This window comes from Platichthys flesus, chromosome 2 (assembly GCF_949316205.1).
Source record: "Platichthys flesus chromosome 2, fPlaFle2.1, whole genome shotgun sequence".
Lineage (NCBI taxonomy): Eukaryota > Metazoa > Chordata > Actinopteri > Pleuronectiformes > Pleuronectidae > Platichthys > Platichthys flesus.
Window position 1 is genome coordinate 13,345,538 of NC_084946.1, and position 15,454 is coordinate 13,360,991.

Consider the following 15,454-nt stretch of genomic DNA (forward strand, 5'->3'; position numbering starts at 1 on the left):
CAGTGGTATCTGTCTATGAAGCCTGAGCTCACAGAGTCTGCTGGTCTGTTGTCGTTATCGAGCACTGAATTAATTCCTACTGCTGGCGTTTGCCCATGTGTGCTAAATTTTCATCTTTATTGCTCCTCTAGGAAGGTATATTGTAGTTTGATTTGTGGTACTACTAGCTATAAAGCCCCCCCCCTATATAGATAAAACACTAAACATCCATGTGATGGCTGAGCTGCATATGTAGCATCTCTTCCTAATGGAGCATGAAGCAATGGAGCATACGACAACATGTTATATGACATAGACTGTATGTAAGGATGACTGACACATCATGACAGCTCCCCAAAGTGAAGCTAAAGCATCTGTATCGTAAATCGTGTCATAAATCCCACCCCCTCCATGTTAGTGGATGTAACATGGACCAAACTAAAAGGTGAAAGTGCATGTTATATAAGTTCTTTCTCAGTTTAGGTCCTTCTTATCAAACTGATGTATGTTTACGTTTTTTGATGCGATAAAAAGCGCGTTGAAACGTCATGATTGACAGCTGAGAGGGATTCACATTGGTCAAGCGGGTGTATCGGTGACTTCCCACAATTGCAACTGCACGGTCTAGTTTGAGCTAGTGGAGATGTTTTATTACATCTTTGTGTGACAGTGCGGACATATCTGAGTTCTGTACAGGAAAACCTATTCAGATAAATACAGAAGAATATAATGTGATAATATAGTAGAAATAATTGAATTGATCTTTTCTAAATATATAATGATATAAACAATACAAGACTGCACATGGAGGTGTGTCACGGTAGTATACGTCTGTGCAGTGATTGTTGTTTATCATTCTTCTCGTGATTTGATCTGTCATCTCTTCACATCGTGCTGGGGATGAGGGAGGGGATTGGCAGCCTCTTTAATCCCAGCTCCGGGTGTGTCCTGTCTGGGATTAAGCCTCAGGGATGGAGAGGTCGGGATTGCAGACAGGCAGACGGAGTCAGACATCAGATTAATATTTAATTAAAGCTTTCAGGGAACCAGGCTGTTATATTTAGGTGGTTTCTCACTTCTGGCAGGAAAAGGATGACACTTACATGTAACTGTATATACACAGGTTAGTATGTGCATAGTAGACATAAAACCCATTGGAGTAACACTTAACCCTCCCCCTGGCTTTGTTCGAAGTTGCCATGTTTGAAGGAATTTGTTCCCTCCTCACAGTCGCTCTGTACTTTGGTTTATTGGTAAACAGGCCTGCATGTCTCTGCTCCCTGTGTCAAAGCTCTGTGTGAGAAGGTGAACAGCCTGGAGATCAGAGCTCCTCGTTTCAAAACAATGAGCTGGTTAGCAACGTTAGCTCACGTAGGTCTCAGAAGTTGATAAAGCCATGCTAAGGGTATGTCTGCTGAAATATTTGCAAGCTTAGTATAAATCCTTGTTGTCAAAGTGTACCTATAATGAAGTAGCAGCATGTGTGGGGTCATGTTCTGGTCACTGTAGAGACAGGGAGACACACTCTGCCAGGAAGACCCACGCACACACACAAACAAACACACAGACACACACACACACACACCCCCAGTGTGGTCTTTATGCCCCATGGCATTCCTGATCGCTCTCTAAGGGATGTTTTTTTTTTCCTCTTGAACTCCATCCCCTCGTTCATTTACCTCTCCTGCTCATGAACACAGTACGGGCCTTGTCTTGGGAGCTTTTTAGCATCGGTTCCTGATTGGTCTTCTCAAAGCTGCATTCACAGTGGAGGAAAGAAGAAAACACGGGAAAAGACTTGTGTTAAATGGCTCATAACCTTCTTGTCCGGGCATAGCACGGCTGCTGCTCTGCCAGACCTGCGATGAATATAGTTTTTGCTTGTCTTGAGCCAAAACATTCCTTTAAAGCTCATATGTCTTCCTTTGAAAACACAGAGTTCGTTATTGGAACACATGTTTAACCATGTCACACTTCTGTTATACCAAGTTTTTTTTTAAGAACCGGTTAAGCTATTAGCTCCACCTAGGACGTTATTTGTTATTAGGGGGGGTTTCAGGTTGAGTGCAGGACTTATTGATTTCAGGTTCACAAATGTTTTTACATTTAAACCCTGCAATCTACTCAAACAGCCCAAAGTGTGTGTCTTCAGATATATTGTAAAAAAAAAAAAATCCATTGCAGAGTAGATATCTGAGAACAGATGCACAGAAGCAGAATGAGCACAGGGAGAAGAGCTGAAGCTGGAGCACAGGAAATCTGTCCAAGCTACAAAGTATCTGCCTGCAAGCGCACAATATGAGCAGAACCATCGCAAATCTAAACACAAGAAGAGGCTATCAAGAGTTGAACAGGGTTTTGAGTGAAAGCATCACAAAATCTGAACATGTACCGGAATCAAGGTGTACTGCCACCAAACTGAAAGACCACACTCTTTAATAATGATAGGACAAGGCCATTGTTTTCAGCACTATCCATTTGTTTGTTGGTTTGTTTGTACATTTGTTTATTAGAAAGATTTCACACAAACTGCTGGTTTATTGGAAAGATTTTCTGAACGTTGTAGTATTTGTTTGAAGAACCCATTCAATTTTGGTTTGGATCTACATTAGATCAGGGGGCAGGTCAAGGAATTGTTTTAATCCCTTTCATTAACATTGCAAAACAAGCGCTTTGAAGCAAATTTCCCGGTCAATGAATCGTGGATCTTGATGAAAGAAATCGGTTCTATTAAGGGGACTGACATTTGTGAGTGTTTGCTGTTTGGTGCAGCCTGGTTGAATTTAAGGGGCCTGTTGGGTGAAGGTACGTGTTCTATGATTGAATTATTTTATCTTAAAGCTTTTTCCCCACTCAGACTGTTAATCATTACTTGAGCTTCATAAACAATAAGTGACGAGACACAACATGGAGATTAGGTTATTTCATATTTGCTTAAACACACAGTGTTGTGTGCTCTCCTCGAAGTACATCGTCACTGCTGTATGTACAGCGGAGCAGTGGGGAGTTTCAAGCAGGCTATATTTAGGTCGCCCTTGGTGGATAGTGATAATAGGACTGCAGAGGAAGAGGTGGTTAGGGCAGAGAGGACAGGACAAAGACATTCTCAAGCACATGTTAGTCAAACAATTCTGCAAAAGTAACCCAAATATGACATCATACTAAATCAACACAACAGGCACTCAAGAAGGGAAAGGGGTGACATCAAAGCAAACCTGTCATCGCTTGTGATTATGTCATTGTGAGTGAACCACTTCCTTGTGCTCTTTAATTGAAGTAGGCCAGGTGGAGAACTCCCAGTAGCTCTCGCTATCTCCCACTCTCTCACAGTGCACATCAATAACCGACGGACTGCGCATCACCTCAGCCCACACATACAAGCATCAAGATGACACACACTTTTGAGGTGGTGCATGCCCTTCACACTGACGGGATATGTCACGTCTGTGGGGCTAGACAGACTTACTCACTTCCCGCTCAACCAGGCTGTGGGGTTTCACGCAGAGGAGACAGAAAAGGGGGAAGAAGAGAGAGGAGGCAGTGTCGCTATCCAGCGCTGCAGTGATCTGTGACACTTGTGCTCTGTTGTATGGAGATCCCACCTTGTCCTCAGCTCCCGCATGACAAGTGCACAGTCAACCACTGAGTGAATGAGAAGGATCCATTGCTCCTGTTGCTGGAAAGAGAGGAGAACAGAGGAGCCAGGGTTGTGGTCGTTTTCGGAGGGGTCTGTGTCTCTTTAAGCTGAGTGTGTGTTGCTGCAGAGAGTGTGGGTGCTGCAGTAGGAGGGGGGAGCGAGAACGAGAGAGGATGAGGGCGCATTGATAACAGAGAGGAGGAGAGTAGGCTCAAGTATAGGACGGCATCGAATCTGGGCTCATGTCTGCATGCTGAAGTGTGAGGACGATCGGTCAGGTGCAGAGCAAAGGAGGACAGTGTGAAGTGAGTGGAGAGGTGCGAGCATTAAGGAACGTGCGAGGAGTACAGGTGGAGGGGTGGCCGAGCGAGTGGAGAGGGGGCTGTTTATCCGGAGCGTGGCACCGGTGGCCGAGTGGCTTCGCTGGGATGGCCGAGGGGGGAACTGGGGGGGGTGGCGCTGGGGCAGTCCTCAGAAAGACAGGGGTCGCTGGGGCCAGCAGAGGAGAGCCAGCGAGGGTTACGCACACGGGACAGTGCCTGCCGGATGGTGCCACCATGCTCCATCCATGGCACAGATAGCCCCTCTCGTCGAGGGGCGGGAGGAGGTGAAGGGGGAGGCAGGCCTCGGGGTCGGGTCCGGGGGAGTTGAAGGCGTCAGGGTGAGCAGGACATTCCTCGGCCAGGTGTCCCTGCATCTGGAGGAGGTCAGGGGCGATCCGGAAGGGGAGGCCGGCAGCGCCTGCTTTGGACAGGTCTCGCGGCGGCTCGGGCGGCTCCTGAAGAGGCTGCCCAAGTCTCGCTCATGGAGTGACAGCCTGCGGATCCTCCGTCGATCATCCTCTAATGGATCTCTGCTCGCCACCTCAGGTATGGAGCGGAGAAGGGTGTATAAACCAGTTGATAAAGCAGGAGAATGAGTCTGAGAAGTTGTACATGGATTCCTGATCATTTTGGTGGTTGACGTGTGGTGGGACAGTTTGTTGGGATAAAAAGGGAAAGATGATGAGTAGACAGGTTGAGCCGGGCTGGCCTCAAAGGGGGCGGCTGTGGGCCAAAATATTTGGGTAGTGCGTGTTGTTCTATCTGTCACTCTTTGTCTATACCCCCTCATATCAGCTGATCCATCCGCCTGGCTTTTGTGTAACAGCACGCAGCGTGGATGTGTGTAAGACCATGTGTTAACAGCGAGGACAGAGGCTGCAGCTTGTAAACGATGGAATAGTCCAGTAAAAAGGTCAGATGAAAGCTGCGGAATCTATAAGCGTATTCCTGCTTCAGACAGATGTCTCTGTTTCCCCTCCACACACACAGACAAACACAGAAACGCTACACATTATTAATCTGCTGAGAAAATCCTATGTAAGTGGATTATGATATTGACTTTCATATTTGTAGCAGGAATTTGAGCTAAGAGTAAGGCTGCTGGAGGCATCATGGCATCGATTTTTATTCCCCACCTTTTCTCCTAGCAGATGACAGGCTAATGCAGTCTTTGATTCAGTTTTACATAACGTAACATTGGCACAAAAGTGCGGCCGTGATGCATGAAGTGAGGCAGGGAGCAAGATGGCTGGGTGCTGCAGAAGTATTGATCCATTTACAACAAGAGAGTGACAGCTGAATAAAAAAAGATGTTTACTGCAGCTCTTTTGTGTCTGTGTGTGTCTGTGTGTGTGTGTGTGTGTCTCTGTGTGTGTGTACGTTCCCTCCTGGGTAAACTTGATAACACCCTGACCAAACATGAGTCAGGTGAGTTGCTCATCAGGAGGTCACCACTTTACCTGAGTGACATCATGCTGTTCCATCAAACAGCAGCAGCAGCTCCTGCAGACAGATTGAATGTGTATTTATAGACGGTGTTCCCTCTTAAGGGAACCCAGCTAATCCTTTTAAGAATGAACCAGCCCAAACCAGATTCCTCAGTTCCTCCTCTGTTGCATCTTTGATCTATATTTATCCTCCGAGAAAGTACGACATGATCGTGATGAGGCTGAAAATGAAAATTCCTCTCAAACGCTCGAACTACTGAGAATATAAAATCTCGGTGGCTGTTGATTGTGCAGCCGCTCAGATGTGGTTTAAGGGATTTGTTCAGAAGTTGTGCTTGTTGAGGGTCAAGACTAAACTGTTGTTATTGACGCACAAGTGCATATTTCTTTTAAGATGCTTCTGATAGTTGTTAATACCATGGTCGGACTGTGTTTCCTTGTTACTGCATGTAAAGTGGAGGGGAGTTGTATTTTGAAGACCAATTTAATGGCCCAATTCCCCAGTTTTGTATATAAAAGTCTATAAACCCTTATCTTCATTAGGGGGATTGAGGAGTACAACACAGTCAGTGATGAAAGTCCATTGCTCTGGGGGAAACTTCTGAGAAAGTAACCCACGGTCGTCTCATTAAGATTAATTATAACCAAAGGCCTGTCTAGAGGAATACAATTCTTTCAGATCCAAGTCTGTGACTGGTTCAGTTTTCAGTTTTATTCAGTGAACGGTTGAGAAACCGCGGTGGTGGTTCTAGAATTCTTCTATACTGGGGGCCATAATGGGGCAACAATAACCAATGAGGGGCCTACAACCATGTACAGTTCCTGATTCAGTAAGGTCCACATTTAAGTCATTCCTTGTTTACTGTCAGCTCTATCGCATCAAATTGTCACATTTATTGTCATTGTTAGTACGATTAAAAACAGTCTACTGACGGGAAAGGGCCCCTTTCATCCCGCCTCTGGGAGATAGACTACAAGGCAGTTCTGTTTGATGGTAACCATACAGAGTTAAAGTTTTATATCAACATACAAAGTTTTGGCTTATCAACAAACAAACACCAACAAAAGGTGGATACAATTCAGGAAGTCCTGGACAGGTCGATTTTCAATACAATGTGTGCCAATCTCCCCGCAACCCATTTGGCCAGTCCCCTCAACACCTCTGGTAATGGGATATCTCTGTCTGCACCGGAGGGGTTCTGGTAGATTTAATTCACACATAAGTAAGAAAGCTTTTTCAAAGGCTATCATGCCGGGAAAGTAGATCCAGAGTTTTACACAGGTATCTGTTAATGTAGAACAGTTTGTCTCTACACATGCAGAGCTTGATATCATGTAGAAAAGCAGGAACTTGATGTGGGTGCATAAATAAACTGTGTAGAGAAAGAAATGAAAGTGAAATAAAAAATAATTATTCTACACCAGTGTTGCATAACTTGGAATTTGAAAGATGTGATCAATTGACCAGTGGAAAATGTGATGCTGTTGGTTGCACTATGGAAATGTATGATTTTATTTTATTTTTTTAACTTATATTAGGGACCAAAGTCAGGATATCTCTGCTGCTTTGATCCTGGCCTTGTATTACTACTTTATTAACTTTGATTGTCATAGAGATGGTTCAGTTGCCAATAGTCTAAAGTAAAACATTTTGGTTACATGATAAAAGGTGATTTTAAAATGAAGGGAGATTATAACCATAGTTAATACATTAATTTAAGGCCAAGAGACCTGCCTGAAATATCTTTAAAAATATTGTAAGTGGACATTTAGTGTAGACTTTTGTCTCAAATGATTTTGATAATTTTATTTGATTTGACCTACATTAACTACATCGTTGTGTTAATGTCAGAATAATGTTTTCTTTACTAGTTAGAAATTGACTTCAGATGTATCGCCTGCTCCATCTGCACAGATGGTCGAGCAGTTGGGATGTATCAACAGAGTGGGGGAAACGATCGCTGCTGTTAAATGGTAAAGATATTTGTACAACAAAGATACAGATCTACTTTGTCTGTCAATGGAGGTTTAGAAGAACTGACCTGTCAGGGGTGACGTAATCACAAGAACAATGCGTTCTTTATCATCTGATTAATCCCAAGAGGTTCTCCTAAGGCTAATTTTATAACCCACACAGTTAGAGCATCTGTCTGACATTTTAATCCCAAGCCACTGAAACCCAGTGATGACATTATCATCAACTAAAAAAACACAGTCAAGAAATAAAGAAATACCCCTTAAAACTTCCATCTGCACCATCTGCAGCTCACTGGAAAGAATAAGCCTTTAGAAAAATAAATGACAGCGCAGCTCTTGTCTTGTTTGTTCAGTAAAGGCAGGGAGCATCTTCAGCGGCACAGATGGAGGTGCAGACAGAGAGGAGGAGAGGTGATGAAGATGAACACTGTCGGTATCCAATATGAACTTAATGTTCACAAAAAAACACACAGATGTCAAGATGAGGGCTCAGATTCTACTTAACTTAGGGGAGATTTGAGTTCATTACGTTTGTGTGTGAGTGAAGGAGCATGGTGATGGTCTGTGTGAGTGTGTTTGTGTGCTACTTAGTAAGAGAACATGCTGCTCCAAATGAGCTATGATGGGATCAGACTGCTTAACCCTCTCCGAAGACCCTAAAGCTGCTCTTAACTCCTTTATAAGACCCCCAGAGCCCCCTTTAGGTTCATTAGTGACCGTGTTAATATCATCGGCCCAACATTATAGCTGCCTATCCCCTCTTCACCCCCTCCTCCCGTCTCACACAGACAAGGAGAAAACACAATATGTCCCTAGGTCCCTCTGTCTCCTAACTATGTCTCTATGGCTGGTGCCATAGAGACACCCTCCATGACCCGAGGAACACTGCTAATCTGTCTCACACCCACTGTCTCACAGAAAAGAAAAACAACCACCCACATCCCCTATCGTCCAATTCCTGTCTCTTTCTGTCTTGCACAAACACACACAGCAGTTTAACTAGTTTGAGTTGCACACACACACATACACACACACACATCTCAGGTTACAGTAGATAAAGCTGCAACGGGACATTTTTCTGTCTGCTTTGGCCTTCCAGGCATGACAGAGATGGAAGGGAACAAAAGACAGTGATTTCAGGAGATAGAGACGGGAAAAATGACCGTGGAAAATCTTCACGCTGTAATCGAAGTGCCTCCTTTCCTGTCTTCCCCTCGCAGACGGTGTTATCGACCAAAGTCCAGCAGGGGAATTTAACACAGTCACTACTTATAGATCTTCACAGACCGTACTTCCAAGCTCCCTCCACCTCTTTCCACTGCGATGGTGGAGAGTCACAGTGCGTCCTCTGCCTCCATGTCTATCTCCCTGCATCATCGTCCAGCTCTGTCTGGAGGCAGTGTCAGCTGAAAAGCAGTCTTACTGGAATGATGGGAAGAGAGACAAAGGGGGTGTGTGTGTACAAATCTTCTACCGTGAAGGAGCCACCGAGGCCGGTCTACCATGATAATACAAAACACAACAGCTCTTCTCCTGTTGAGACAACACACACAGGCACACACTAGACATTAGGGCTCATTGCAGAGCAACAGACCCTGATGAGTGTTTATGGCTCAACATTAATACATCATCTCTTTGATGTTCCCTTCAAGGAGGGCTCCATGCTTATTTATAAACACCACACTCATATTGCATTTTTAGCAGGAGCACAGTAGCCCACTGGAAATAGCAGTTTTAAAACATATAATTCAGACTCATGATAATACTGGAATGGATCTCATATGTGTACACACAACTACCAAAAGCCCCATTAAGAAAATCATCAAAAAAAGCAACTACTTTCTCACCTCATACATATCAGTTCCCTAAGCTCGACTGATTTATTCTTCTAGATCCCTTCACTATTTCTGTAGAAATCCTTAATGTCTAATATTTCCCGTTTCGTGGAAATCCGTCCTGTTGCGTAATCCTTCTAACTAACAGTCAACCTAAGATAAAAGGAACCTCCTCAGTAAATGGCTTTTATAAAGAATATGATGACATGTTGCGTGTAGAATTGTTTTAAATATGTATAATATTAGAGAAGTGAGAAATTCTGTGTGAAAATTGTGTGTGACTGTTGTGACCTGGCTCTCCAGCTATGACCAAACCTAGAGTAGACGGAAGGATGAAGGCAAATGGCAAGTTGTATATTTAAAATAAAGTGGAATAATTAAGAGGGTTAGGTTAAGTGGAGTCTCTAAATTGGCCGTAGGACGTGTAAGTGAGTGGTCTGTATATTGGCCTTTGACATGTACAGGCTGTTCCCCACCACCGCCCAATGTCAGACGGAATGGGCTCCAGCTCCACCCTCGACCCTCAGAAGGATAAGCTGGATGGATAATGAATGGATAGAATCATTAACAGCAGACTGAACTAAAGATTCTATGGAAATTGTGTGTATGAGTGAGGCACCATGATTCAAGTGAGAGGGAGACGTTGGATGAATAAACCCAAAATAAGAAAATGCGCTGTGAAGCTGTGAGAGAGTGTGCCGTCCAGAAAAGAGCATTTCTTATAGGATCGGAGCACAGGGCCCAAGAGCTTCCAACCAAGCTCATCAAAAAGACTCTGCCCTAGAACCTAAAAACAGACTAAGGGACTGTCACAGGGACTCAAGCACATTCCCAGGAAGAACCGAAAGAAATCATATACGCAGTAAAAGGTATTTTCCAGTCTAATAAAGAATCAGAAGCCGGAAGGAAAGAAAGCACTTCTAAAAATATCTACATGCATGTGGAGTATACACTTTTGGGGGCTTTCCTAATAAGAAATGTTCTTTGGTTCAAAGAAGTGGACCTGATCAGCACTTTCAAATTCAAGCAACTTCCCTATATGACCGTGGGTATAACAGGACTTTCCACAGCAGAGCAAAAGGGAAGCCCTGCGGGGACTGACATTTCAAGACAAGACTTGTCTCTGATCCAAACCACTATCACACAAAAAACTGTGTTATTTTGCGGTGGCTTCCTCTTTTATTTTCTCTTTAATTCTTCCCCTGGCAATTCTTTGTGATTGTAACTGTCAGCCTGCTCAAACTGACCAGGATCTTTATAAGGAAAACCCAAACCATCACTGAGCAGTTCCTCCTTTTGCTCTATGGATTGCACAAGATGTTGGAAACTGTCTTTTAATATTCCACGCTCCATGTTGACATGACTGCCTCACATCATCAGCTGATTCGTCAGCTGTACATTCACACAGCCAAGTTCCCCTTCCTCTACCTCACTCCGGGGCTGGTGACTGGGGAAGCCCCTGAAGTTCACTGGGCTCACTGTCATGTGCATGAAATCAGTTTGAGACAAAGTTAGTTATCATGAGCTGTAAGCCACTAAGAGAAGATGAATATCCACGTGGTCAGCAACAATACTCAGATGGCTGGGACATTAAACAGTGATTGATATTATTAAAGCAACTTTAAACATTTGTTTAATGGTACACTGAGTGTGAAAGGGAGAATGGTGCAGCTTTAATTCCCACGCCTCACCCTGAATGTCTGTTCTTGCTCTGCCTAACTTTCTTGAGTGGTAGTGAACTCCTGCATTATGTTTGTTTTAGTTTTTTTTTCTACATGAAAACCACTTAAACACTGGGACACGGACCCTTATAGAATGTATCATCATGTGTGGCTGAGGAGGGCGCTGCTGCTCAGTAAAAGCTACATTGTGTTGCTTTTAGCCCGACGTGTTCCCAGAGTGTTGTTAGATTTGTTACCATAGCTTTAGTTACCTCCAACCTGGCTGTTCCCCTCTGACGTCCCTCAAGGTGTCTGGACACACCTGCTGCTTACTGGATGTTTTTTGGCGCCATTCTTAATCAACGCTTCACTGTTTTGTGGGGAAATCCCAGGAGATCAGCAGAGTCAGAATCACTCAAACCTGCTCGTAAGGCAACAACACTCATGTCACAGTCTGATGTTTAATGTGAACACTAACAGAGGCTCTGACCTACAGTACATCTGCATGATTTTATGAATTGCACTCCGGTGACTGGATGGATGATTGAATGATTACATGACAAGGTGTAAAGGGGGCCCTAATAAGTTGCTCAGTGGGTGTGACCTGCTGGGTCCCACCATCACATCGGCTCATTAACACTCACATTCCTGATGCTGCATCTCGAGGAGGTACATCTGATCCTAGTTTCTGTGACACAGAAACCCTGTTTCTTATCAGTGTGGGAGAAATCTGGATCCCAGGTGAACCACGAGTTGCTGACAGCGGTGTATCATACTGTGGGTGTGGAACAGGAAAAGAAAAGGTTTACCCTCCTCTACGTTACTCCCATTTTCCCTGTAGTTTTCCAATTCCTGTCGCCCAGTCGAATTATCAAAAAGGCTGAGCCGCCAAGGCGACCTTTAAGAAGCCACCACCCAACACAATCACTGATTTCTGATTTGAGAAAAAGGGTTGAAGAAGTTTAAAGGTACCCTACGGAGGTTTTGTCCACTTGTCTTGCGTTGGGACATTGTTTTTAAAAGTAGGTCCGATCTCCTATGTTTACTTTCGTTGTACAAAGCATAGACTGAATATGAAGATGGACGACGCACCTCCACTTCCTCCCACTGTCAAGGAAGGAAGCTAAAATATCCTGGATATGAACACTGTCATCCCAGGTATCACAGAGACTAAAACCATGTCTTCACATCCAACTCTTGGCAAAAAATACCATATTTCTTAAAATGTCAGGCATTTATTTTCAATAGGTGAAATAGAGGTAAAAGCACAGTCTCTGATGGAATGAATAAAGTGATGACAGGATAGGAGTTTCTCTCTTCCCTTCCCCTATGTGTTTCCTTTCCTTCTCTCTTTTCGTGGTGACCTCCAAAACTGTCACGAGCAGCGCATCCCTTATCTGAACTCTCTTTCCTCGACACATCCCTGCTGTCAGCGAGACAACCGCAGCCCTTCCCCTTCACACCCTTTCTCCCAACATGTCTCTGGACATGTCTCTACTGTCTGCCAGCCCTGTCCTGTCTCTCTCTCCTCACTCCTCCTTGTCCCTACTTCACTTATCAGTCTTCACTATTTTCAATGTAAAATAGACGAGGCATTCATTTCTGTCAACCAATTGGATATTAAGCATGAATTTATAGCTAAATATCAACAATAATCTTTCACTGACCTTATTGAAGTACAGCGCGACTCTACCTTGCATCAAGCAGCTTGTTGCCATGGTTACAGTGAAATATTTATAGCTAAACAGAATAATAACTAAATGGTTTCATGATTTTGATTCAATCTTGCCGATTGCATATCACCTACTGGGTTTTATTTAAGAAGCTTTCCTTCTTGAGGTCCATAAAAAGGCTCTGACTCAGAATTCCCCCAAAACTACAATCCTCTCTCTGCCCATCCGGTTTTAAAATCTCTTTTCTTTTTCAAGGATTACTTCAGCAACTGAGAAGTGAGATTTGAGGCTGCGTGTCTCAGTTGAAAAGCCCCTGCTACAATGAAGTGCACAAGGCAAAAACAAGCCAACTAAAGGTTAAAGAACACCAGTGAATCTTTTTGGGGAAGTTTTAGGGCTGATATACAGTTTCACATTTGTGGCCTTTAATTTAAATGTACCCACTCATTATAGATGAGTAAAGATGATCTTTACTCCTTGTACAATATGTTGTTATTAAATGTGTAATATATAATATTTATTTTATGATGGGTCAATGGATGTTAGGAAGGATTAATATGTAGGTTAAGTTGCTTGGTTAAAACTGGTATTTCATTTATTTGTAACAATATTTGATTAAGGTTTCTTGTGTGTGCAGGTAATTTACTTTATTACAATTATAATAAATTCTTTTTTTTTTTTTTATCTATTTCCCTCAACCCACAAACATGTGTCGACTGGTATGATTTGTCAGTCTGTCTATGCAGTCTAATTGCTTGAGGATGTGAGTCTTGCAATGACCACTAGAGGGAGGTAGTTAACAGATCAAAGGCCATGTTGTGTGTTTGCTCATATTTGATCAACTGATCATCATTATGCTCTCTAACAGGTGATACCACAGAGCTTTCCAGTGACTGCTTCTGTTCCACTCTGTGTGCTGGTCTCTCTGATTCATGTGTGTTCATCTTCCTCAGACTGCAGCTACACCTGTCACCTGGAATGTCAGCGTCAGGTCCAGCTGGACTGCAACCAGAGGGACAGACAAGGGGACAAAACTCCTTCTCCCAGCAGCATCCGCTCCTCCACAGGCCCTCAGCACAAGGTGAGCAACTCAAAGGCAAATTACATAACATTATAGGATTTGGGATGAGGGTCTTTAAGTTATTTCTGGAACACTTTCATTGAACATGTATGTGTGTGTGTTTGTGGTGCAGAGGTGTATGTGAGTCAGGGTTGGGTAATGTCAGGGTTCATTCTGAAGCGTCTCCTCAAGCCTACACTTTTACATAACCACCCTCCTCTTTCACCACAACCTGTCCCAACTCCTTGACTGTCTACTTATATATTAATATATGCGCTCATTTGCTTTTTGTGTTCACGTAATGTTCTCCCATACGTCACTTCAGCATCTGATGTGTGACTCCCTCACTCCTGCCTGCTCTCTACTCTCATTGCCTCTTCTCTCATCTCTCTGTTTGGAGTCTCTCCATCATGTAGAATTTATTCAAGCAGTAGTGGATCCTAACATCATCACTGCCTCAGCAAACTAATTAGATTAATCACTATTCCAGGAAACTCACTTTAGGAGAGGCGGTGGACTAGTGGCAGAAACTTGGACTATGGGCAGAAAAGGTCTCTGGTTCGTATCTGGTTCGACTCCACGGAGAAACAACAAAAAGACAAACCTGGATTGATCTGTCCAAAAATCCAAGAGGATTCTCCCTACCCAGTCTAGTGCCCCTGAGCAAGGCACCTTACTCCCCCAACATCTGCTCCCCGGGCGCCATACATGGTTGCTCACTGCTCTGTGTGTCCTGCAACAGATGGGTTAAAAGCAGTGGTTCAATTTCCCTACCTGCATGAGTGTGCCTGTGCAAATAAATGCATCTTAATCTTAATGTATTCTATATAGGGACCTCCATCAGATACTCTCAGATGTTTTTCTATGCTAATTTAATATTTTGGATCACTTAAAATCTAAAACTCCATCTCTCATACTCACTGTATACGCCACTAGATATCCAGCAAAGGATTTGCACCCAATATATGTAAGTCTATTTGAATTCACATATCGTGTTCGAGAGAGAACTGGATGTCCATATGCAGCTGGTGTGCACAAGAATGTTGGCAGCTACTTTATGGCCAGGAGGCAGATATCACAAAATTAGACCTCTGGTCATGAGCCAGGTAATACTACGCATCTACAGAGCTAGAACAAATAACACTGATTTAGATCACATTCATGTGGACTGTGAGAGTTAGAGCAAGTGCGGAGGAGGATATACAGTGTAAATTTTACTAAATGTATTTCAGCAAACATCTGAGGAGCCGCTCACGCCATAGTCATTTTTTATCCAAAAGCGTCCTCATTTTTTTGATTATACAAAATCTGCTGGAACACAATAATGGCACATGAGTTATCTTCAGCGTAACCACTGCTCCTCTCAGCCGGTTCAATGACCATGTAAGATGATGAGCAGGAAGTCAGAACTAAGTGAGTGTTCAGGATGTCTTGTATCGGAGGTATATACACTCAGACTGAGGGCCTGTCTCTCTCCACACCCCTGTTTTGTTCCATAGAGTGCAGTCCTAGTGCTGCAGACAAGAGGACAGCTGACAGTTTGTGTCCTGCGGCCCCCTCTCTGCTCTTCAGTCTGTTTTATAGCTGCGGCTCTGTGTGTTTGTGGGGGTCGTTCAGGTCCCACAGACACTGCTGCAGTAACAAGGCACATGCAGCAGACTCGCCCCACACCATTGATTTGAAGCCAGCAGAAGGGTTGTTCAGTATGCATGCATGTGTGTTTGTGTGTAGCGCTCTGACCCCTACACCCCCCTCTGCACGCTGCCCTCTCCCATGGTGATTACACTGATGGACGCAAGGAGCAGAGCTGCAGGTAATCTCTCTTTGTCTGACTCCTACCGGGGGGACATCAGATGAACAC

At 43.8% G+C, this 15,454-nt stretch overlaps 1 protein-coding gene across 1 annotated transcript in view; it reads left to right on the forward strand.

Moving 5' to 3' along the window:
* rassf5 (Ras association domain family member 5) overlaps positions 1–15,454 on the forward strand; it is a 29,328-nt gene that overhangs the window by 2,863 nt on the left and 11,011 nt on the right. Inside the window, exon 2 of the mRNA XM_062398636.1 lies at positions 13,487–13,614. Within this exon, the coding sequence (XP_062254620.1) occupies positions 13,487–13,614 (128 nt within the window). The remainder of the gene's footprint in view (positions 1–13,486; positions 13,615–15,454) is intronic.